The 23,880-nt window shown below is 43.0% G+C and overlaps 1 protein-coding gene across 1 annotated transcript in view; it reads right to left on the bottom strand.

Moving 5' to 3' along the window:
• The window catches only part of ttn.2 (titin, tandem duplicate 2), a 211,338-nt gene that overhangs the window by 81,968 nt on the left and 105,490 nt on the right, over positions 1 to 23,880 (bottom strand). Inside the window, exons 137-180 of the mRNA XM_061879594.1 lie at positions 22,431 to 22,554; positions 21,230 to 21,496; positions 20,154 to 20,251; positions 18,127 to 18,295; positions 17,770 to 18,039; positions 17,391 to 17,657; positions 17,034 to 17,312; positions 16,547 to 16,955; positions 14,762 to 14,886; positions 14,353 to 14,619; positions 13,998 to 14,267; positions 13,609 to 13,908; positions 13,214 to 13,516; positions 12,951 to 13,138; positions 12,697 to 12,811; positions 12,281 to 12,568; positions 12,047 to 12,198; positions 11,818 to 11,965; positions 11,422 to 11,721; positions 11,026 to 11,313; positions 10,654 to 10,950; positions 10,360 to 10,546; positions 10,179 to 10,294; positions 9,784 to 10,083; positions 9,332 to 9,631; positions 9,141 to 9,246; positions 7,715 to 7,911; positions 7,325 to 7,630; positions 7,095 to 7,248; positions 6,890 to 7,014; positions 6,690 to 6,808; positions 6,113 to 6,293; positions 5,715 to 6,017; positions 5,158 to 5,625; positions 4,619 to 4,921; positions 4,367 to 4,523; positions 4,147 to 4,289; positions 3,937 to 4,055; positions 3,684 to 3,861; positions 3,310 to 3,594; positions 2,945 to 3,238; positions 2,549 to 2,848; positions 2,105 to 2,413; positions 1,324 to 1,529 (exon numbers count right to left, since the gene is read on the bottom strand). Of these exons, the coding sequence (XP_061735578.1) occupies positions 1,324 to 1,529; positions 2,105 to 2,413; positions 2,549 to 2,848; positions 2,945 to 3,238; positions 3,310 to 3,594; positions 3,684 to 3,861; positions 3,937 to 4,055; positions 4,147 to 4,289; positions 4,367 to 4,523; positions 4,619 to 4,921; positions 5,158 to 5,625; positions 5,715 to 6,017; positions 6,113 to 6,293; positions 6,690 to 6,808; positions 6,890 to 7,014; positions 7,095 to 7,248; positions 7,325 to 7,630; positions 7,715 to 7,911; positions 9,141 to 9,246; positions 9,332 to 9,631; positions 9,784 to 10,083; positions 10,179 to 10,294; positions 10,360 to 10,546; positions 10,654 to 10,950; positions 11,026 to 11,313; positions 11,422 to 11,721; positions 11,818 to 11,965; positions 12,047 to 12,198; positions 12,281 to 12,568; positions 12,697 to 12,811; positions 12,951 to 13,138; positions 13,214 to 13,516; positions 13,609 to 13,908; positions 13,998 to 14,267; positions 14,353 to 14,619; positions 14,762 to 14,886; positions 16,547 to 16,955; positions 17,034 to 17,312; positions 17,391 to 17,657; positions 17,770 to 18,039; positions 18,127 to 18,295; positions 20,154 to 20,251; positions 21,230 to 21,496; positions 22,431 to 22,554 (10,080 nt within the window). The remainder of the gene's footprint in view (positions 1 to 1,323; positions 1,530 to 2,104; positions 2,414 to 2,548; positions 2,849 to 2,944; positions 3,239 to 3,309; positions 3,595 to 3,683; positions 3,862 to 3,936; positions 4,056 to 4,146; positions 4,290 to 4,366; positions 4,524 to 4,618; positions 4,922 to 5,157; positions 5,626 to 5,714; positions 6,018 to 6,112; positions 6,294 to 6,689; positions 6,809 to 6,889; positions 7,015 to 7,094; positions 7,249 to 7,324; positions 7,631 to 7,714; positions 7,912 to 9,140; positions 9,247 to 9,331; positions 9,632 to 9,783; positions 10,084 to 10,178; positions 10,295 to 10,359; positions 10,547 to 10,653; positions 10,951 to 11,025; positions 11,314 to 11,421; positions 11,722 to 11,817; positions 11,966 to 12,046; positions 12,199 to 12,280; positions 12,569 to 12,696; positions 12,812 to 12,950; positions 13,139 to 13,213; positions 13,517 to 13,608; positions 13,909 to 13,997; positions 14,268 to 14,352; positions 14,620 to 14,761; positions 14,887 to 16,546; positions 16,956 to 17,033; positions 17,313 to 17,390; positions 17,658 to 17,769; positions 18,040 to 18,126; positions 18,296 to 20,153; positions 20,252 to 21,229; positions 21,497 to 22,430; positions 22,555 to 23,880) is intronic.

Raw genomic sequence — 23,880 nt, 5'->3', positions numbered from 1 at the left:
TCAATAGAAAATGGGGTCGATAGAATGTTCGATAATTTCACTGAGTTCTGTTAGAAAAAAATAGTAAGAAACGCAAAGCCGGAACCGTAAGGCATTCTGGGGGGTGTAGGCAAAGGAAGGGCTTTAGCCTCTCGACCTATCGCGGCCGAGCCTGAACCGCAAGGCATTCTGGAAAATGCTAACAGGGGAAAAAAAGCAACGATTGATAGATACTTTTATTAGTAGATTGCACAGTACAGTACATATTCCGTACAATTGACCACTAAATGGTAACACCCGAATAAGTTTTTCAACTTGTTTAAGTCGGGGTCCACGTAAATCAACGAAACGGGAATATGAGTGCGGCAGCACGAGAGGAAATTGTAAATAAAAAAGGAAACGTCACGTCACCAGTTTGGCAGTATTTTGGATTGTTTAAGTCTGATACGAATCAGAGTAATACTGTCTGCAAACTTTGCAAGGTCGTCGTCCCGACCAAGTCTTGGAACACGACAAACTTATTTTACCACCTGAGCCGCTCTCACCCGCTGGAGTACAGCAGCAAACAGCCACAACATCAGCGGGTGCAAGTGGAACAGCACCGAAGCGGCAACAACAGACCACCATCGAGAGGCACTCGGCAGCAGTGCCATACGACACAAATTCAAAACATTGTAAAGAAATAAGGGGATGCAGTGGTGTATCAATTAGCGAAGGACATGCTACCGCTCAGCATAGTTGAGAAGTCTGGGTAAGCATTTATTTAATGTCAATATTTGCACATCGACCAGTATTTTCATTTATTTGACTGTTTTTCTTAAATCTGACCTCGTTCTAAAGGTTAAAGGTTATATTTAAAATAAAAGTATTTAAATTCAGCCTTTTTTCTCCTGGTCTTTATTTAGAATAGTTTTTTTTTTTTATCGATAATTATCGATATCGACTGATATGAAACACTTATATTGTGATAATTTTTTTAGTCATATCGCCCAGCCCTAATGTGATGTATAATGTTTGTGTGTATACATATCCAAATATATACTCAGGTATAGTGACGCACTGTATTAATACAGACCATTTACCATGTTGAGCCAACTTGACTTTCAGTTGTAGGAACCTGATCAAATATGCTGAAGTAACCTCTTTAAAGTTATCACAACTAATATTTGCAAGTTCATCTAACAACGGACTGAATGTGGCATCCTCTCATGTTTTGAAGAGTAATATACTTAACACTATAAGTTGACTCAACATAACTCAGTAAAAACAAGATGACATGACTGAGTTGAGTCAACAAATTGTCTTTTACCGCGTGTAGGCAAAAGAAGCGCTGACAGGACTTACCCGATATTTTCTGTCAACAATGGTGTTGGTAACCTCCACCCATTTTGGTTCTACTTCCTTTCCTTCCTCTGGTGACTTATCCCTCTTCTCAACGATATAGTTAGTCAGCTCGCTGCCACCATCATCCAAGGGCGCATCCCACTGGAGGTAGCAGGACTCTGCCTTGATGTCCGACACAGTCACATTCCTGGGAGGAAGGGGCCGGTCTATTTGGAGAGAGGAAAATTTGTAACACACTGGCTGGTTAACACCTTCTTTTCGGAAATAAAAGTCATAGCCAAAGTAACTGGAAAGCTGTCTTTAAACTATTTGGACTAGAGCTTTGGGTTCTTTTGAAAGCTAACAAGTTTGAATACACATTTTTCAGAAACATCCATCCATCCATCCATTTTCTACCGCGTCTCTTTTGGGTTCCCGGGGGGTGCTGGAGCCTATCTGAACTGCATTCGGGCGGAAGGCGGGGTACACACTGGACAAGTCACCACCTCATTACAGATTTTCCAGAAACATGTATCTTGAAAATAACTACTTTGAAGGTATGGTCAACGCAAAGTAATCATTTTCATTTGCTCCACCACGCAGGATTTTCTAGCTTTTATGACTAACTGTAAGTCAACCCATCAACAATCATGTCTGTAATTTAAAATGTCCATTGTCAGTAATAAGGTTCTATGCAATTGGCCCGAGCTACGTATGTCATAAGAAGGAGTCGTACCGGCATGGTTCTATATCACATTTTCCAGATCATAACTTAGCGGCATCAATGTATGTTTTGACTCACCTAGCACCATGACAGAGGTTGTGTGTTTGGCTGACCCCATGTTGTTGGAAGCACAAAGGGTGTAACTGCCATGATCCTTCCGGTTGGCTGCAGGGATGGACAACGTTGACTTGCAGTTCATCCTGCCGGTCACCTCTGTGTCCATCAGCAGGCTTTCTGTTGGCTTCGCAATAACTACATCATCTTTGGACCACTCTACTTTAGGAATGGGAAGCCCAATGATGTCAGCTGGGATCTCGATGGGTTCGCCCTTTTTCACAGTGATGCGGTCGCCTTTGAATATCTTCAGCATGTGGATCTCAGGAGCCACTGGGAAGGACAAGGAATCACATGAATGTATACTAAACAAAAAATGTTCAAAAAGCTTTCAACCTGCTCCAATGTCATGTTTTTTTCTTACAAAGCAACAAAGCATGTTGATCATTCGGCAGCATTTAAAAGTACCTTCATCATCTTGAATGACCACGGTCAGTGGAATAGAAGGCTCGCTTTCTCCAATAAGATTAGCGCACTTAATCCTGAACTCATACATCCAATCCTCATCCAAGCCCTCCACAGTCATGGTCATGTTAGGGCAGATCTCCGTGTTACAGGGCTCAAAGGCTGTCTGATCTTGTCGCTTCTTCTCCACAAAATACCCAATAACAGGACTGCCCCCGTCATTGCGAGGTGGCTTCCAGGCCAGGGTGATTGAGTTCTTTGTGCGATCTGTGTAGTGGAACTTCTCGGGATATGATGGTGGTCCTGCAGAACCAACAAAGTAACCATTTAAAACATATGGACATACACTACACCAATAGAGGGATACACCAATCAGATATGAGGGATTTCTAGCCCCACCTAGTGGATCCACAGCCTTGAGGGGTCCCAGCTCAACAGGTGGGCCCAGGCCATACTTGTTCCTGGCAATGACACGGAACATGTACTCTTGTCCCTCCATGATGCCGACACATTCACACTTGGAAGAAGCAGTTTCAACAGGTTGCCTCCATGTGTGCATTTTGGCATCTTTGCGCTCCACAAGGAAGCCAGTCAGGTCACTTCCACCATCATCCACGGGGTCATCCCAGTTCAGGAATATCATCTTACGGGTGACAACCACTGGCTTTAGTTCTGTGACAGGTCCAGGAACATCTGCACACAAAAAGATTATCATCTATTTGCATTTTCTGGCCAAAAACCTTACCTTTTTTATGTCCGCTTACCCATGACATCTACCCGAGTGGAGGCAGACTTGATGCCGCTGGGGTTGCATGCAGATATCTGGTATTTTCCGCAGTCTTTTCTCTGAGCGTTTTTAATTATAACAATGCTGTCATTGCCTTCTGTGAGGATCTCCACACGATCTTTGTTTGGTTTGGCATCATCCACTGTCCAAGTGATGGTCGGGTAGGGTTTACCGGTGACTGTGGCCGGAACTCGAAGAGTCTCACCAGCTTTAATGACCACACCGTTCTTGACTTTAATGTCTAGCTCAATCACAGGCATCTCTGTAAAAGTGGAGCCAGAAAGTAACAGTAAGAATTTATTCATCATATTTAACATTACATTCCTCTATTTGTATGGTTCCCTGGCTGACCTGCAGGATTCCTCACAAACACTGACTCTGTGAAACCCGGTGTTCCCTCTCCAGCAGAATTGCAGGCAATGACTCTGACGAGGTACTTGGCTCCCTCACGGACTCCATACACTGTAAATGCTCGAGTCTTCCATGGACGTTCTGTAGCCCTGGACCAGTCTTTGCTACCAGCCATAGCCTGAAGAACACCAGTGAAAAGGTAAAACAGTCTGACGGCTGTGTGTTCACATATTAAAAGCATTTGTTATCTAACCTTATCCACGTGATATCCCAGGATCTCTCCTCCTCCATCGTCGGCAGGCACATCCCATTCAACATCGATAGAGTGGTCCGTCGTTGCAACCACTCGGGGGACTGGTGGCCCGGGAGGTACTGCACAAAAAAAACAGACATAGATCAAATATGTACTGTACTACTCTATTCTGGTTTTTTGTGTGATGCTGAATTGGTTTCTTTTGCGTACAAATTGGGGCGTGGGCTGTCTTAGGATCTGACGGAACACTGAACTTTCCAGGCCCCGCCTGGTTTTCGGCTGCCACTCTGAAGATATAAGTCAGGCCTTCGATGAGTCCTTCCACATTCAGCTCGGTGGCAGGCACAATGTTTCTGTTAATGTCAACGGATAAAAAAATGTTAGCACTTCAAATACGGAAGGTCAATGGAAATCTGTTACATTTCTCCACCTATTGACGCGAGTCCAGCGAGAGCTGTTGATCTCACGTCGCTCCACCCAGTATCCCAGAATGGGGCTGCCGTTGTCATTTGGTTCGTTCCAGGTGACCAGCATACTGTTGGCTGTAATATCATCTACCTGTGGCTTTTCAGGAGCCTCTGGTGGTTCTGAAAAGGACGGAGGAATTACATGTCTTATTTTACTAATGCAGCTGATGTGAACCCGGTCATTTGTTGATGAGAATCATTTACATGCGACATACCAAAGGGATTCTTGGCAACAAGAGGTTTGGAAATACAGGGTGGACCAGCTCCATACTTGTTCTCGGCTACAACTCTGAAGATGTACTCTTTCTTCTCAATAAGTTTGGGCACAAGATAGCGACATCCTCTCAGCGTTGAAGTGACGCAACTGTATCCAAGCTCCAGCTTGGAGTTGTCCTTCTTCTCCAGTATGTAGTTGAGGATCTCACTGCCGCCATTATCCAGAGGGGGATCCCACTTGCAGATCACGGAGTTATTCCTCACCTCTTCAAACTGGAAGTTGAGTGGAGGTCCAGGGGTGTCTAACAATAAGTTAACACTATTAGACCCTGATGATTTCTAAAAGCAGTTTAGTGCTGTCTTTTTTCTTTGACTAATATCATGCAAAAATGTGCTGTCCTATTAGTCAGATTCAGTTTGATTTGAAAAGAGTAACATTTGATCATAGCTGAGGTCTGCCCAATCCTCAAAAGGCATTTGACTTAATTAAGAATCACAAAGAGAGACAGAAATGGAGCAGAAAGACTGAAGTTCTCACCAAGGACGTTGACATCGCAGGTGGCTGAAGCGATGCCGTGGTCGTTCTCCACCTTCACCATGTAGACGCCGTGGTCAGGACGGATTGAGTCACTGACAACCACAGAGGACACGCCTCTCCTGCTGTTGTTGATGGATAGACGCTCGCAAAGAGTTGAGGAGTCTGGCTCTTCCACCTCGGGTTCAACAACCTCCTCCTTCTTCTCTTCTGCTTTCTCTTCTGGGACGGCTCCCTCCGTCTTTTCCTCTTTCTTTTCCCCTTCAATTTCTTCCTTCTTCTCCACCTTCTTCCTCAGTGGTTTCACTGTCCTCTTGCGCGGTGACTCGGGTCGGATAACCTGGTTGTTCCAGTACCAGGTGATCTCAGGGTACGGTGAGCCAGAAATGTTGGCGTCCAAGATGATTTCACAGCCTCGCTTCACGCAGAGGCCAGATTGCAGACTGCCGCTGAGGAACACTTTGGGAGCATCTGATGACAAAAGCCAGACAAAACAACACTGAGGCAACGGCAGCTACATCTCTAGTAGAAAACATAAAGTGACAGCAGTTGATCCTTACCAACAGCCTCCGAGGCCTTGACAAACAGGGTGCTGCGTGATGGCTCGCTGACGCCGGCTGCATTTTCAGCTTTGACTCTGAAGGCGTAGTTCTTTCCCTCTGTCAGCCCTCGGACGGTATAGGAAAGTACCGGAACCAGGAAGTCATTGCACCGGTCCCATTTGTCTTCACCCTTCTTCTGTCGCTCCAGGATATAACCCATAATCTTAGAACCTCCGTCGTACATGGGAGGCTTCCAAGTCAGCGTTATGGTGCTTGATGTGGGATTGTGGGTCTCCACATCCACCGGCGGGTCAGGGGGATCTGATGTGAGATGAGACACAATTATGTTGCAAAAAAGCACAACACAATGAAGCATCTATGGCCAAACTGCTATAAGGACGTCTGCCTGTTCTTACGTTTCTGATCTTCAGCAATGACGGGGTTTCGTAGCTCAATAAACTCTCCTCCTCCAATCTTGTTTATGGCCTGGACCCTGAAATAGTACTCTCCATTGGGGATGAGGTCTTTGACAGTCCAGCTCAACTTGTTCTCCCCGGACATCATGTTGACATATGTCCTTCTGCCAGCCTCACGCCGCTGCCGGAGCATAACAACAGTCAGCAATTGAGAGAAAAATAGCCAGCTTGTTTCTGGAACAACTCAGGCTTGTGGATCTAAAAACCAATGTCGCAGGAGTCCCTCCATAACACGCAACTCAATACTAATAAAGAGCAGCCGGACTGCTGCAAGCACATTCCAGTTAACACACAGTTGCACTCAAAATCGTTCAGTCACATTCGTAAATTGCATTTATTTTCCAAATGTAACAACTTTCAATTTGATCTGTTGCACTATTAGATAGTTTTTGTTCTGTGGTGACAACTGCATGTTCATAATTTGAATATAGACTACTTTAAGTCTGGCTGTCATCATTTGGTTATCAGGAAAAAAAGAAACATGAAGAAAAATATGTAAAACCACAATGCTACTGACCTGCAGGACATAGTGCAGAATGGGGGTCCCACCGTCATAGTCAGGAGGATCCCAGGAGACCTTGCAGGAATTTTTGGTGATCTCAGAGGCCACAATTTCCTTACATGGGCCCGGAAGACCTGACGATTGGAGACGTTTTGACAATGGTTAGAAAAATTAAAGGGATTGGCATTTACACAGCAAGTGTTTTAGATGACTACCGATGACTTTGACGTTGATGGTGCCGCTGGCAGCTCCTAGTTTATTCTCTAGAGTCACTTTGTATTGGCCTGCGTCCGCATGAAGACTGCTATCGATTTCAAGGTGACAGGAAGTATACTCTTTCCTAAAGAACACAAACATTTCCATCAGCCACCGCTCCCTTAAACAGACCGAGCAGGAACATGAGCGAAATCTGGCACCAACCTTAAGCCAAGACGATGGTCGACCTTAAGCTCTTTACCATCTTTGTGCCAGGTGATTTTTGGTGAGGGGACAGCTTTGAAAGGAACTGGGATGTGCAGCTTCTCTGTCTCAACCACAACCAGGTCAAGGGTCTGAAAGTCTAGTGTTGGGTTGCCTGGTGATACAGAAAGGAACAAGCATGAAATAAAATAAACCACATTAATGACATGCTGAGACCCACACATCCTTACAGTCAGAATCTTTGGCAAAAACGTTCTCTGAAATATCTGAGGGATCGCTCACTCCCACAGCATTAATTGCTCTCACTCGCAAGATATATTCCTTCTCAGGAACAATTCCTTCTTCCACTGTGTACTTAAGCTCCTTAACAGGACGAGAGTTAACTCTCATCCATTTTTCTGTTCCGGCCTCACACATCTCAATGTGGTAGCCAGTGATGGGGGAGCCACCGTCCCTCTGTGGAGGCTTCCAGCCAATGGACAGGAAGGTCCTGCTGGCCGCAGTGACATGTAGGTCAACGGGAGGAGACGGGACCCCTACAGAGACAACAAGTGATATTTTTTTAGCTCTCGTCTAAGTAAGCCTAATCAGTGGACTCCTGTGTGGTTCAGTTGACAAACCTGTTGGGTCTTCAATAGTTAAGATCTCTGTGGGTTCACTTGGATGTCCGACTCCAGCCTCGTTTTCGGCGCGGACCTGGAACTGAACTTCGGTTCCCTCTATGATGTCCGTCACTCTGTACTTGCAGTCGGGCCCAGAAGTCTTTCCACACTTTACCCAGCGAGTTCCAAGCTTTTCCTTCTTCTCAAGAGAATACCTGTACCGTCACAGAAAATTAAGCGTACATTCATAATATTGCACTGCAAATAATTTGTCACTTGCCAAGATTAAAATGAGAAATTTCCTTAGTTTTAAAAACTATTTATTTATCTTTAGTCATTGACTTTAGATCATAATTTGTATTTTATCATGTATAATTATAGTTTGACTATTCTACTTCAAAAATGTTAAAATTGGGAAAATAACTATTCCAATAAAATATTTTGGTTTTCCCCACAAATCGATTCTTCAACATCCCAGGGATGTTTAATTCAGGAACTCCATGTTGAATAATGCTTGTTTTCATAATAAAATACTTATTTCTAGCTTAAAAGTTCTGCCAATTTCTAGATATACAAATCTTATTTTAGAATGTTTAATCAAGTACAATTAACTAGCTACTAGTTGTTAATGTTTTTTCTAAAATCTAGTCCTTGTATCTTATATTTTGTCAGGTCTTTTTTGTAGTGTGTAAATACTTGTTTAAGTACTTTTTAGTTTTAATTAGGGGGTGTCCTAAATCAACTTTTCCCACTTTTTTATGATAGCAATATCGATTTGATAGATTATCACCAAAAACCATATATACTTTTCTTTACTGTGTTGTGGAACATTAGAACAGGCTTAATCAAGAGAAATTAATCTAACAGAGAACAATAGTAGGTATGAAAAACACTGACCTATTTAATATTATACGTCTGAAATGGACATATGCTGTCTTTAAATTAAAGTGGAGCGTTAATTGTTTTTTTGGCAACACCTTCTGGTAACAATAATTAATAAAATCAATCTGTAAATTTAATGTGCAGAAACCTTTGTAAGTGGAATCTTTTTAACACGTTTCTGCCTTAGAGACTTTGAATCTGTAGGTAATACTCACATTTAAATATTTGATATTTTTTATTGGTACGTACATATTGTTATTGACATGTGGTGTAGCTGCGAGCTCTTACTCGCCTATAGCCTACCATATTTATCTTTTGTATATGACTTCACTAAAATACAACAAAAAACTAACCTTGTCCAGCTTGGCTCAAGTTGGACAAGGTTGGACAACATGCTGCAGGACTGCTTGTGTCGGAGATTTTACACGTAAGACAATATAAACTGATGGTGATTGGACTTATAGCTGATTTAAAAGAGATTTAATAAACCAACTTAGATGATCTTTTAATTTAGTTTACAACTTAAAATTTTAAGCATTCAGAATCTAAACATGTGACCTACCTGAGGATTGGTCGGCCACCATCGTTCTTAGGTGCCTCCCATTGCAGGTCCACGTATCTTTTGGTCACAGCATTAACGGCGAGGGCATATGGTGGCCCGGGAGTCGCTAAATAAAACAGATACGTCCTTCAATGTACAGCCAACACACTCAAAAAAGACTTAATATTCGTCACAAATCCTGGGTAACTCACTGAAAGTGTCCTTAGCCAGCACAGAATCCTCCAACTCGCAGAATGGGCCGACACCGACAGCGTTCTCAGCTGCAACACGGAACACGTATAGAGAGCCTTCACTTAACGGGGTTACGGTGGACTTCAGCTCCTTGACAGTGGTGTCCACAGTCTGCCAGCCTTTACGCCGGACGTCCCGTTTCTCCACCACATAGTTGGTGATGGGCGAGCCGCCATCACGCTCGGGAATTGTCCATTTCAAGTCAGCGCTGCTCCTGCTAATGCTAATGACCTCAAGCCAGCGAGGTGCTGAAGGTGGGTCTGAGAAAAACAATGCATAGTGAGTTTAATGACTGTTTGCCTTCAGCTGAATGTGCGGTAGAATTCCACATTTTCAATTCGAGAATGATAGCTATTTACTTGTCGTCTAGAATTTGACAACTCTACATCCAATCATAATCTGTGGTTCTTACTGAGTCTTTCCTTGCAGAGAATGGGATCGCTGGGCTCGCTGGGTTCACTTTCGCCAGCCACATTGACCGCACGCACCCTGAACGAGTACTCCTGCTTCTCCATCAGGTCCTTCAAAAAGTGCTCAGTCGTGCTGACATTCTCTGCCACACGAATCCAATCTGTTGTGCCGCTTTTGAGCATCTCAATGACATAGCCATCGATCTTTGCTCCTCCGTCATGCTCTGGCTTGGTCCACATCAGGAAGCAAGACGTCTTTGCCACGTCTTTCACTGTGGGTTTACCAGGAGGCCATGGAGGATCTAAAGGATATGTCAGATTTTAAGATACAGAAAATCCCAACAGAGTCAAGCAACAAGTTACATGCAATCATTAGAATGGGATCTAAGAGTTGTACCTATCGGATCTTTCACAAGGACTGGTTCAGTTTCCTTGCTTGGCTTTCCAGTTCCAGCCAGATTTTCAGCGAGGACTCTGAACTTATACTTCTTCCTGGTGGGAAGACCTTTGACTCTGCAGTGAAAAATGAAAAATGTTTTAATGGATGCATAAAGACACATTTTTACAAAACAACAAACCTGTAGTTGGTGTCTTTAATAGGCAGCTTATTGCATCGGATCCACCTGTCGTGGTCAGGTTCATATCGCTCTACCCAGTACCCAGTGATTGGGCTGCCTCCATCCTCGTCAGGCTCGTACCAGCTTAGACTCACTGAGTCCTTAGTAATGTCAGAGGGCTCCAACTTGTAGGGTGGTCCAGGGGTGTCTATAAAAATAGAAGTTGGTGATGAATTGTTGACAACAAGACGTTCCCAAAGAATTCCAGGACTGTACCAGGAGTATCTACAATGCATAATGTATCACACGACTTACCAAAGGGATATCTTGCAATGATGGAAGGATGTTCTGCTGGTAGACCCACACCAAACTGGTTCTCAGCAAAGACCCTGAATATGTACTCCTTGAACTTGGTCAAATCCACTGCTCTGTAGGTTGTTGGTTTGACAGTGGAGGAGAGCCTGTGCCAGATTTCACTGTCTGCAGCACGTCGCTCGACAATGTAGTTGGTGACTTTGGAGCCTCCGTCATCACGTGGCGGGTTCCAGGCCAGGAAACAGGACTCATTGGTAATTTCAGAGATGTCAAAGGCAGCTGGGGGACCAGGCTTATCTGCAAAGGGAGGTTGTAAAAAATAAAAATCACACATAGACCTCATTTTGCAGCATCCACTATAGACACACTAACCAAGGATGTTAACGTCAACAGTAGCAGTAGCGCGACCACAGCTGTTTGTAGCCTCAATGATGTAGGTGGAGCTGTCATCTCGTTTGGTCTTGGAGATGGTGACGGTGGAGTGTCCTGGTTTGGTGTCAATGGTGACTCGATCATCTGCTTTGAGAACCAGGTCGGCCTTGGTCCACTTCACCCGGGGCTCAGGTTTTCCCTTCACCTCAGCGGGCAGTTCAATCTTGCTACCAGCTTTAGCAGTCAGACCAGCAAGTAGCTTGACGTCTAGTAGGATCTCTGGTGGCTCTACGCATACACACGAGAAGGATCAATATTTAATTGGGTTTAATACAGCCTGACATCATTACACATTTTTCAGTCTACGTATTGAGAACACTTTCTCTGCCTCTTTACCTTTGGCATCTACAGCCTGGATTTCATCTGTGGCCTTGCAGGGCCGGCTGGCCCCGAGGCGGTTTAAGGCTCGGACTCTGTATGAGTACCACTGGCCCTCAATCAGACCAGTCACTTGTAACTTCAGTTCAGGAACCAGGTCGCCGCAGGGCTCCCACCTATCACTTCCTCTTTCGCAACGGTCAACATTGTATCCACGGATGCCACTACCGCCGTCATACTTTGGAGGCTCCCAGGTCAGGAAGATGCTGCTGGCTGACTTGTCTCTCCATCTCAGGTTCTCCGGAGGGTCAGGGACGGCTGGAGGACAAAAAGACATTAGAGGTGCTCTGTAGTTTTATTACTCCAGTCTGGGGATTTTCAGTTCAGTGTCAAAAATGTTACTGCTTGACTCACTGGCAGGAGAGGATACATTTATGGGATCATCAATGTATGCAGGTTCTCCTGGTCCACATTTGTTGCAGGCTGTGACCTTGAACAGATACTCCTTCCCTTCAACCACGTCAGTGACAGTCATCTCCTGATCCTGGATACCTGTGGCCACCTGGTGCAGACAGGAAGAGAGGCGAGGTAATTTGGGCAGAGGTAGGAGATGGCATGACTCGTAATAATTTAACCGTCGTACCTTGGCCCACGTCTTGCGGGATACCTCTCGTTTTTCAACCTGGTAGCCTGTCAGTGGACTTCCTCCGTCATGCTCTGGAGCTTCCCAGGCCAGGTGAACATGATTACGGGTCACTTCCAGTGCCTTAAAGTCTTTGGGTGCACTGGGTGCAGCTGGAGAGGGTTGGCAACAAATTGTATGACCTGTTAGAGATGCTTCAGATTGTGGGCGAACTGAGCATATCGTTTTTCCTACCAATGACGTTGACTTCAATCTCGCCAGAGACAGACGCAACATCATTTTCCAGCTGAAGGGTGTAGATGCCTTTGTCTGGCCGAACACTTGGTGTGACGACTAACTCTGCAAATGTGGGCCTGGTTGTCAGAGTGACGCGTTCATCGGTGCCAGTCAGCTCCTTCTCGCCGAACGTCCACTTGGCGACTGGGGTAGGATAGCCAGTGGTAGGAACTCTAATTGTGAGAGGTTGTGGTACAATAACCTCAAGGCCGTCTTTGAATGCGCTCAAGTCAAGAGTCGGAGCGGCTGTAAATGCAGGGAGAAAATGGTATGGTTGAAAAAAATGTCTTAAATGGCGCCACGTTGTTTACTGACATATTAACAAAGACGAATAAAGAAAAAGTGCTGCAGTGATGAACCACTGCTCGTCTCACTGTGTGGGTCGTCGGCCAGCAGAGGTCCAATGATGTTGGATGGATCCGAGATTCCAGCTGCATTTTCAGCAAATACTCGGTAGTTGTATTTTGTTCCATATTTGAGACCGGAAACCTAACAAAAGGCAAGCACGTAGTTTACATGACTTTTAGATATAAACATAAAAGTATGGTCATATTTTGAACTACATCTTTACTATGCAATTAAAGCAGTGCTACTTTCTAATGTGTTTTAAAACACATCGTCTTAGTACCTTGTAGAAGAGGTCAGGACACAGACGAGCGTTGCAACGGACCCACTTATCAGTTCCGTCCTCACAGCGTTCAATGATGTATCCTGTGATCATGCTTCCACCATTACTCAGCGGTGTCTCCCAGCTGAGCTGCACAGAATTCTTGCTCTGGTCCTGATAGACCAGGTTCTGGGGGGGACTAGGCGGCTCTGTAGTTGATGTCCACAAAACATGTCAATTATAATGTGATGGCAGAAATGCTGATTTCAAACAGCCGGACTCACCAATGGCATCCATGATCTTCACCGGGGTAGAAGCTGCACTGGGCTTTCCTACCCCGGCTTTGTTCTGAGCCCTCACTCTAAAGATGTATTCTTTGTTCTCAATGACATCATTGATGACGGCGCTGAGCTCATCACTTTTTGTCACCTGGACAGGTAACCACTTGACAGAGGTCCTGTCACGTAGCTCAATGATGTAAGAGGTAATGGGAGAACCGCCATCTGACGCAGGTGGCTCCCAGGATACAGTACAACCAAACTTGGAGACATTCCCGACAGTCACGTTAAGGGGATGGTCAGGAACATCTGATGACCAGAATAGAAACAAGCTCAACGGACTGGGATCTTACTGAATTAAAAAAAACTTCCAGTAAAATGTACTTCAAAGAAAGTCGTACCAAATAGGTTTTTGGCCTGGACAGGTTTGTCTGTCTCTACATTGGGTCCAGTGCCAACACGGTTTCGAGCACACACTCTAAACAGGTACATTGAATCCTTCTGGAGCCCAGTCACAGTGTATTCCGGACTCTCAGCGTGCTCAGTGGCTAACGTCCAAGTCTTGCGTTTCACGTCTCGTCTCTCCACCACGTAACCAATGACTTTGCTTCCTCCGTCGTTCTCCGGTTCCTCCCATGCCAAACTGACCTCACCATCAGCTGTGTCGACCACCTGCAGATTCTTCACAGGCCCTGGAACATCTGGTGTCCAGAAAATCAAACAGATTTGGTTCAGCTGTGATGTATTGAAACAGTAACTCGAGGTAACACGAGCAAAATGATAATTGTACCAATGACGTCCAGGTTGATGAATGCTTCACCCTCTCCATGTTTGTTCGTAATAAGAACTTTGTAACGACCCTCGTCAGATTTTCTAGGGTCCTTCAGACGGTACTCTGTGCAGTCGGAAGATGTGTAGACATTCTCCTGGGAAAGACTTAAATTGTCGTACAGCCAGTCGGCCTTAGCTTGTGGGTAAGCGCTGTAGGGAACTGCCATGACAAGAGACGTCCCGGCATCTGTGACATAGTTTTGGTCGGTGGTCTTTATCTGGGGCGCCGCTGCAGAGGGAAGATCAATCCATCAGAAAAAACGAAAAACTTTCACAAGTAGGTGTGGGTTTGTAAACCTGGGTTGGCGTCTTACCTGCCATCTCCAGCCTGGCCTTGGCGTCTTTGTCTTTGACGACAACTCTATACTCGCCCTGATCTCGAGGACGGATCTCACAGACCTGCAGTCTGTGGACTTTACCTTCACTCATCATCTGGTATTTGTCTCCCTGGACGACTGTCATATTGTTCCGCAACCATTTCACCTCCACTCTGTCCTTGTTGAGTTCCACCTCAAACACTACATCAGAGCCAGGTGGTTGGAACGCGTCTTGCGGTGGCCTGATGATCTCCACTGGGATCTCTGCAAGACCCAAACAAGACGTGTTGTCATTTCGATGACAAGAAAATGTTTGAAACCTTTTCAAGAAACTCAGTCATTTACCAGAAGAACAGAAGCAAACAAAACAAGACTAAACCAAAAAAGGGGTTTGGGAAGTTCTCACCTTCAACAAAGAGCCTTGCCCGGGATCTCTTGTCATCCACGCCACATGCGTACTCGCACTCGTCGTCAGGTCGGCATTCTTTAATGCGCAAGGTGCAGAACTTTCCATCCTCTTCAAATGTGTATCTATGTACAAACACAAGTATTTTACCAATTTAACAATTTCAACAAGTCACAACATTATATAATGACCAGCCAGTGATTAGTGAATTAACCTCCCAAACTCTGGTTTAAGAGGCTTGCAAGAAATAGATGAAAAAAAAAAAGATTTAAAAAATGTGCATCGAAGCGTCTACATGGATGATGATCTTGTGTCAAAAAAAAAGGAAAGACCTTAATGCAGGGGTGTCTAAACTTTTTCTGCATTAATAAAAATTGAAGGATGCGGAGGCCACCTTGATACATTTTGTACTTTAAATATACTAATACCAATACAATGTAGATCAAATAATATATGATAAACTGTTTGAACACAATATATGTATCTTAGCTTTGTGTTATTGGTAACAAAGCATATTCTATGTAATTTTGCTAACAATTAAAATTTTCAAGCATGAAAATGGCTAAATAAACTAAAAATACCAATTCTACAGCAATATTGGCCACGAGACAAAACCAAAACAATCAGACTGCGCTGTTCAGTATCAAGGCCCTGATTGGGTGCGCCTCAAGCAAGCTTAGCATGCTAACATTTTTAGCCAATTTTGCAGTCGATCGCCTCATAAAGATAGCGCTCTAGCATGCTAACGTTAGCGGTCCAGCATGCTAACATTAGCATTCAATTTTTTTTTGCCAATTACACAGCAAAACACTTCTGTCATAAAATGTAATACTTGACACATGCTAACTTTTTAGCCAATTTTATATGCGTACGCTTCAGTCATATGGCTTGGAAAATTGACGCATTCTAATTGCTGGCATGGTAACATTAGCATTCAAGTTTGGATTTCAGCATTCACATTAATTTCTTTTAAAATTGCATATTCTATTTTTTGGTGTAATGTTCTAATCCGCAGTGTTTTTATTTTGTTTTTAGAATGTGTACAAAAAAGTTGCGCTAATGGCCCCCAGGTCGCACCACGGACACCCCTGCCTTAGGGGTTACTGTCGATAGAAATGTACATATCTTTATAATTGTGACTTTGTACTATGAGCAAGTTGCAAACAGTCCGTTTAGGGTAAAGGAATGATAATTGTACCATATTAGAAGGGCTCACTGTTAGCCTTTAAATTGTGCTAAGTTTTTCGCAATAGTCTTTTTTTTTTAACTATTAATGACAATTGCTGTTATCGGACAGCCTGCTAGCGTTCACATTTAAGTGCTCGTGGTTTAAAATGTATTTTGTTTTTTTTTAAATTATTTAGTTTAGCTTTTAGCAGACACATTTTTAGTTAAGTGGATGTATAGCATGTGCGTATTAATACAAGCATTGCAAGGTTCAATAGCAACACAAACACAACCACGCTGTTTCATGTACTAGTGGATGGAGGTTTGAAAAGGTTAATTTATGTAATATTTTTGTTGCGGGAACTCTTAAAGTGAAAGAGTAGACATTTCAAGACTCAGCGTAACTATGTTGAATCTTCAACCTTAAATGCTATGAGCAAACAATGCGAGTAAAAATCCTTGTTTTGTCAATGCTGTTTAGCTTGCATGTTGAAAAATTGTTCAACTGTGAGAAGCAAAATTTAATAATGGCGGAATAACTGGAGTTACAACTATAACCACTGATCTTTCCTTTTCCTGATGAATGAAGACGTATGTAATGCTCGAAGACAAAAGTACCTTGGTCCTTCTCGGATCTCACGTCCATTCCTGTACCACTTGACATCGGCCTTTTCTTTCGTTAGTTTGCATGTGAACTCTGCGTCCTCAAACTCGGTGATAGTCTGGTCCTTCAGATGCATGGCGAAGTCTGTTGGCGCCTCGCTGATAATCAGCTCGGCCGTGGACTTGTCATCGCCAGCCACGACAGTGTACTCGCCCTCGTCGCCAAGCGTGCAGTCCTTGATCGTCAGCGTGTGCTTGACTTTATCGACTCTGTAGACGATGCGTTTGTCGAAGACCATCTCCTCACCGTCTTTCATCCACTTGAGGGTGGCGTTGGGCCGGTTGACCTTACAGGAGAAGCTGACCATCTTCTTCTCCTGAGTGTCAATGTCCTCGGGAGGAACCACAATCCGCAATCTCGCCTCTGAAGACATAAACATCACGTCAGACCGGTTTTTAGACATCTGGTAAAGTATGACCTCTTGAGTCTGCGCTTACTGACCTTCGACTGTGAGGCTGCAGGAGCTCTTGGCATGCTCTCCTCGCTGATTGGTCAGGTGGATGCCATACTTGGCTTCATCGCCCTTCTGTGCGTCTCTGATCCTCAGCGAGAAGACGTTGTATCGCTGCACCATCACATACTTGCTGCTCTCAAAGATAGTCTCTTCATTCTTTGACCACTTGGCCTTTGCTCCCTCGTTGTTCACCTCGCAGTTCAGGACCACTTCCTCGCCTTCGCTGGCCTCCGTATCCTTCAATGGTGTGATGATCCTCAGTTTTTCTGTTGGCCACAGATGACATTTCAATAACCATCCTCATGTCAAAGAGTCAGCATTTCTATCGTAAAACCAGTGCTTACCGAGCACAGTTAGGTCAGCTGTGGCTCTGGTTGGTCCGATCATCACCACATATTTGCACTCGTCTTTAGGCTCGCAGTTATTGATGACAAGAGTCCGCCTTTTTCCGTCGCGGATCATCTGATACTTGTTTCCATCCTCCAGTTCCTTGTCATCTTTCAGCCATTTGACCTCATAGGATTCTTTAGAAACTGTGCAGGTGAACTCTGCCTTTTCGCCCTCCACCACCTCTACGCTGCGAGGTCTAGAGATAAACTCGGCTGCCAGTTCTGGATGAATGGGAGACAGACGAACTCAGATCAGGAACTTGAAAATAACATCCAAGACGCACACTCGATATGACTTGGGGGAGTGATGATCGTGGCGTGGGATCTTGTATACCATTAATCTTAAGATTTCCAGACGTTTTGATGATTGGACTCAACCGGCAGTTGTACTCCCCGGCGTCGGCCATCTTCAAGTCTTGAATGAGGAGGATCCGCCTCTTCCCGTCGACGATCTGCTCGTAGCGGCCGCCTTCCGGCAGCTCTGTGTCCCCTTTGTACCAGGTGACATCAGCGTCGGGTTTGGAGACCTCGCAGATAAACTTCACGCTGTCTGTCTCGGTTCCCTCCACGTTGGACAAGTTCTTGGTGAACCGGGCCTCCTCCTCTGTGAGAAATAACCACCGGCTTGTGTTATTTTTTTGAAACTTTGTGAGTAGTATCGTTTCACAAATGTTTGAAACACACTTCTTACCGATAACAGTGAGCATTCCAGAGGACTTGCAGATCTTTGCATCACATTCATAGTCAGCCTCGTCGTCAAACACCGACTTGTGGACAACAAGGATGTGTCGCCGTCCCTGTGCCATAATTTCGTACTTCTTCCCTTTTCTGATCTCACTTCCATCCTTGCACCAGCGCACCTGTGCGAGATTGGTGAGGACAGAGTAGCGGTGAGAAGCGACGTGACCGCAGCAAAAGGATAAGTTAGTTCATGTACATATTTCTTCTGAAACAATCTTATCATTTCTCTATTGTCCTGAAATTACCAGTTCTTTGTTACAGTACATAATGACTGCACATATGAAACTGCAAACTTTTGCAAATAACATTAAGACGCTTTTTTTTTTAATATTACTACTTTATTTTAGTAAAATTATAAATGTATTATTTTATTTCATGACACTTTCCTGTATTATTTATTAAATTCAAGTACATTGCACATATTATGACTTTCTATAATAATCGCATTTATTGGGTCCAGGTAAATATACGATTTTGTTTTTATTTGTAATATTATGAACCCATAACATTGTTTTTTTATGTATTTTCCAACTAAAGTCGTCCCTTATCACATTTTTTAAACATTCTACATATTTTGGCCTAAATTTAGTGTTACAGTAAATTATGTCTTATTTGTATGACATACAGTAGAGGAGGGATTTGTATGGTCCTATTCCTGGGTGGATCTCGCGTGAGAGGAAGAAGGGGGGTTAATCATTTTGTGATGGAAAGTGCCACTCTACAAAGCAACTAATGCTGCGTAGAAAGTTGGAATTGCTTCAAAACACATTTTAATTTTCTCAACACTCTACTGGCGTCTGGTGGCCAAAGTGGATAGCGCAGCCCCCAGTTAATCACGTTTCATATGTCAGGTAAACCGCAACAAATGAGGCCGTATATGAATCCCCTTCCTACTGTTTTAATAAATTAATCTTATTTCAATGAAAATATTTACCTAGCGGGACTTCTGTTTCTGGGTTAACAACACAATACGCCGGCTAATCTTGGCAATACTAAATCTTCACAGTGACAATGAATATCAAAAGACAACAGTGAAATGTACAAGACTCGATGTAACTCATTGTCCTGGCAATTCTAAGTGGATATTTATTTTTTTTCATGTTTTTTTTAATGCACTGTAGCACTTTGAGGTTGTTTGCTCAATGTAAAGTGCTTTTACAAATAAAATCTATTATCATTATTATCTTCTAGATCAATGACAGGGTCACATGACATTGTTGATCTTTGTAAGTGATGTCCAATGACAACGCAGGACAGACAATGCAATCATTGAATGCTAACACGGCTAATGGTCATAGCTACAACTGTCAAGTTAACCAACTTTTGCCAGAACAATATCAACCTGCGGTTTCAGCATATACAAAAAAGCACTTGTTATAACTCGGAAGAATTACACAGGATGTGGCAAAATATTTTTATGTGGTGGGCAGGTTTTAGTGGCCGGTGACTGCCGAGGCAATGACTTTTGCTGTATCCTCTGGGCTACCAGTGAGTACAGCACTGTAATCTACTGTAAAACACACTCAAGTCTACTATATCGGGTGTAACATAACAGTATAAAGCTGGTATTTCATGTTTGAAGAGCTGAAATTAATGTATGTAAAAACATTTTTTAAGGGTCAAAACCGTTTTTAGTCTCTAACTATGAAAATAGTACATTTATAAATAATAATCCTAGTTGGCGGGAGTTCGTTAGGTCAGACCTGAAACCATTATACTATTGTTCCAATATGTTATTTTTTGTAACACTCTGAATTTATATACAAAAAAATATGATTTATTTTTCTAAAAATATCACAACTTTAATCTCTTGATACAATTTTTTTGTCACAGGATTAAATATTTAACCATGCAATAGGAAAAAACATCTTGAGATATATCAACTTTAACAAAAAATTAGTAGATTTCAGTTTTACTGTTTTAAATAAGGAGTCTACTCTTGTGATGATCATGTTTATATTTTCATGCCAAGCTCACCTTAACATTTTCTCTGGACAGTTCACACTCAAACCTGGCAGATTCCTTCTCTCGCACCTCGACATCATGGAGCGGCTTGGAGAACTCGACATGTGGAGCTGTTGACATAAATATATATATATAACACAGTTAGCAGCTTTATGAATTTATTCAGCCGGGTGTGGTAAACCAATGACAAGGGCTAATGAAACTGTTTGATTTCATTTAGAAAATGACCACATCACACCAACTCTCAAATCCCTTCACTGGCTTCCTGTTCCGCTCAGGATTGAATTCAAAATCTCCCTACTAACTCACCAGTGCCTCCATGGAAATGCCCCCCTCTACCTCAAGGAACTGCTCACCCCCAAATCCTCCACACGACACCTACGCTCCATACAGGCTAACCTCCTCCAACCTCCACAGACCAAGCTACGAACAATGGGAGACGGGGCTTTCTGCTCCGCTGCTCCCAGTCTGTGGAACGCTCTCCCTGATCACCTGAGGGCACCTCAGACTGTGGATGCTTTTAAAAAATGCTTAAAAACCCATCTTTCTAAAAAAGCCTTTTTATAGACATGCATTCTGGTTCTAGCTATTGGGCTGTTTCTAGTTTTATATTTTATTTATTTTTATTATCTTTTTACTATTAATATTACTATTTTTTTTTACTCTGTGGCACTTTGAGGTTGTTTGATCAACGTAAAGTGCTTATTTACAAAAAAAAAATCAATTATTATTATTATTATTTAAAATTCTCAAACTGTGGTATGTGTACCACTAGTGGTACGCAGGCTCCATCTAGTGGTACGCCAAAAAAAAAACCTCTTGATTAAAGTATGGTGTTTTGTTTTTCTATATTCTAACTGTGTGCAATGTTACAGTGGCCAAAAATATTAAAAATACATGTTTACTAAAACCTCTGAGTGTTTTTTAATGTATAATTAGGCCTACTACTCTACTGTATTTTAATGAGACATTATAGTAGCACATGGAGAGCCAAATGTTTTCTGAGGTGGTTCTTGGTGAAAAAAGTTTATGACCCACTGATTTAGAATATCCCTCGTTCATTGGGTAGACCTTTTAAAATGACTTACGTTCAACATTAAGGAAGCAGGAAGTTTTGAAGTGTTTTGCGTCACAGGAATATGTTCTCGAGTCATCCAGAGTGCATCCATGGATGATCAGCGCCCTCTTGTGGCCGTCTACGATCATCTCGTACTTCTTGCTCTTATGGATCTCCTGTCCGTCTTTGAACCATTGCACCTCTGCGTCCTGTTTGGACACCTCACATTCCAGCGTGGCGGTGGCTTCCTCTTCCACTGTCTGGTCCTCCAGAGGCTTGGTGAACTCCACAGGTGGTTCTGAACACGGAAAAAGAGCAACTATGGCAACATATTCTGAAAACTTTGAACACTCTTTGGCCCAAACACGAACCCTAAACTAGGGGTGCCCAAACGTTTTGTCTCCAAGGACCAAAGTAAAAATGTGCCAATGGTCCATGAATCAAACATCAATTTTTACCATGAAACAGCACCGCGAGTAAGGAATTTAGCCACACACCGCCACATATAAATATAAGGTAGAAGAGACTGTCAGTTTCAATAAATGGGAACTAGTTGGTCTGTAAAAAAAAATCCATGCATTTTGTGGTAAAATTTGGGCAGCTTAGTAGTCACCAGAATTTTACTGAAAAATGTACATGGTTTTGATACCAAATTACTGTAAATTGGAAAACTGTACAAATGTTTTATGTTCAACTTTTGGTGACTGAGCTGCCAGTTTATTACAGAAAAATCTACAGTCCTTTTTTTCTTTTTTACAATGTATTACTACAAATTGAAAAACAGTACCACTCTAATTTTCACTGCAAATTTCTGGCGACCGAGCTGCTACTTTTTGATCGTAAAATCTACGGATCTGTTTTTTACAGAACCCCTGATGATTTTACTGTAAATTTCTGCCGATTTACCTGCCAGGCTTTTACAGAAAAATCTACTGACTTTTTCACAGTGTAGCCTTGCGGATATGCCATATCATAAATTTTACAGAATTAAAGAGGTCTGTATGAATATGTATTAAATTTTGTCGCCACCCTTTGGCTGGCCGAACGAAATGATATGCCCCACTTTGGGCACCCGTGCCCCAAACCCTTGAGTTTAACGTTAGCAAGTTTGAATGAATTCTTTGAATGTTACACAGGTTCCCCTTGTGTTGCAGATGTGGCCACAAGCACTAGTGATGTCACAAATTATGTTGCATCATGTCACCAACAATCTTTCCACTTGGTGAGGGCACCTTTCACAAGGAGTTTGGCTTCGGTCTTGATGTCCTTGGTGGTCAGTTGGACTTTTCCGGCTTCGTTTAGCTGGACGTCTCGCAGAGTCATGCTGTGAATCTTACCCTCTGACTTGAGCACCACCTGGGGGGGTCAAACATAGACAACATAGCGGAGTTGAAGCTTCGGCATTGCAAAGTTTATATCAATCAATCAATGTTTATTTATATAGCCCTAAATCACAAGTGTCTCAAAGGGCTGCATATTAAGCCTATAGATTTTTAATCCATTTTGTATCCTTTTTATGATGTTGCCCCAGTTGTTTTAATTGAATTGTGGTCTTACTTTACCCTCTCTTGTACAGCACTTTGTGATTTTATCTGTGAAAAGCGGTTTATGAATACAATTTTACTAACTTGTTTACTTACGTAATAGCACGTCATCTGAATACAACAAGTACGAACTAACACCTCATAGCGTTACCATTTGTAAAATATAAATTAATGCCTTTTCATTTAGATCAGAATGACGAGAAACAGACTGACTGGTTCCGAGGCGGTCAGTACTCGTCCCAGTTCACGTTGGCCGCGAAACGAATGTAATCGAGCAGCGGCAAAGTTCGTGGTCAAAAGTTAGCATTTTTGGTAGGTGAATGTTCAATAGTCCTGCAACCATAATTTCTCTGTCATGTTCTGTGGTCTGGATTATGTTTTGTCATTTTTTGTTAGCTTTTTTGGACTTCATTTGTTCTTGTTTGCGCTTCCTTGTTTGTTTTGTCACCATGGCGACTCAGTTTCACCTGCCTCATTTGTTCGGATCACACCTGTCGCTAATCATTAGACTATTATTTAAGCCTGTCTTTGTCAGTCAGTCTGCCTGGCGACATTGCTAGTTTTTATACCATAGATCATGCTGCTCGTTTCATGCCACAGTAAGTGTTAGTTTTTGTTTTCCTTAGCTAAGTTGTGCCTTCGCCTTAAGTGTTTTTTGTTTGTACCCTTTTTATAGTTACAATTAAAATGTTCCTACCTTCAAGCCAAGTCCAATATAGTCTGATTGCATCCCGGGAGAACAATCCTCGCAGTAAGATGGGAAAACCCTCCCCCCGTCTTGACATTCTCTCAGTCATTATTTTATACAGGTGAAACATATAAAATAACAATATCGTGTACAAATCCATTCATGTCAGCAATTAAGTTAAAATGAGAAAATAATCTGTGATATTAACTCATTACATGCAGTGAGATATGTCAAGTATTTGTTATAATTTTGATTATCATGTCTTATAGTTTTTGAAACCTTACATTTTCTGAAGTGTTCAAAAACTGTAAGCCCATCCCTTCCATCCATCTTCTACCGCTTATCCGAGGTCGGGTCGTGGGGGCAGCAGCCTAATCAGGGAAGCCCAGACTTTCCTTTCTCCAGCCACTTCTTCCATAGGGATCCCGTGGCGTTCCGAGGCCAGCCGGG

The sequence above is a fragment of the Nerophis ophidion genome, linkage group LG19 (assembly GCF_033978795.1).
Source record: "Nerophis ophidion isolate RoL-2023_Sa linkage group LG19, RoL_Noph_v1.0, whole genome shotgun sequence".
In the NCBI taxonomy this organism is placed as follows: domain Eukaryota; kingdom Metazoa; phylum Chordata; class Actinopteri; order Syngnathiformes; family Syngnathidae; genus Nerophis; species Nerophis ophidion.
This window is presented reverse-complemented; position numbering and strand designations above follow the sequence as displayed.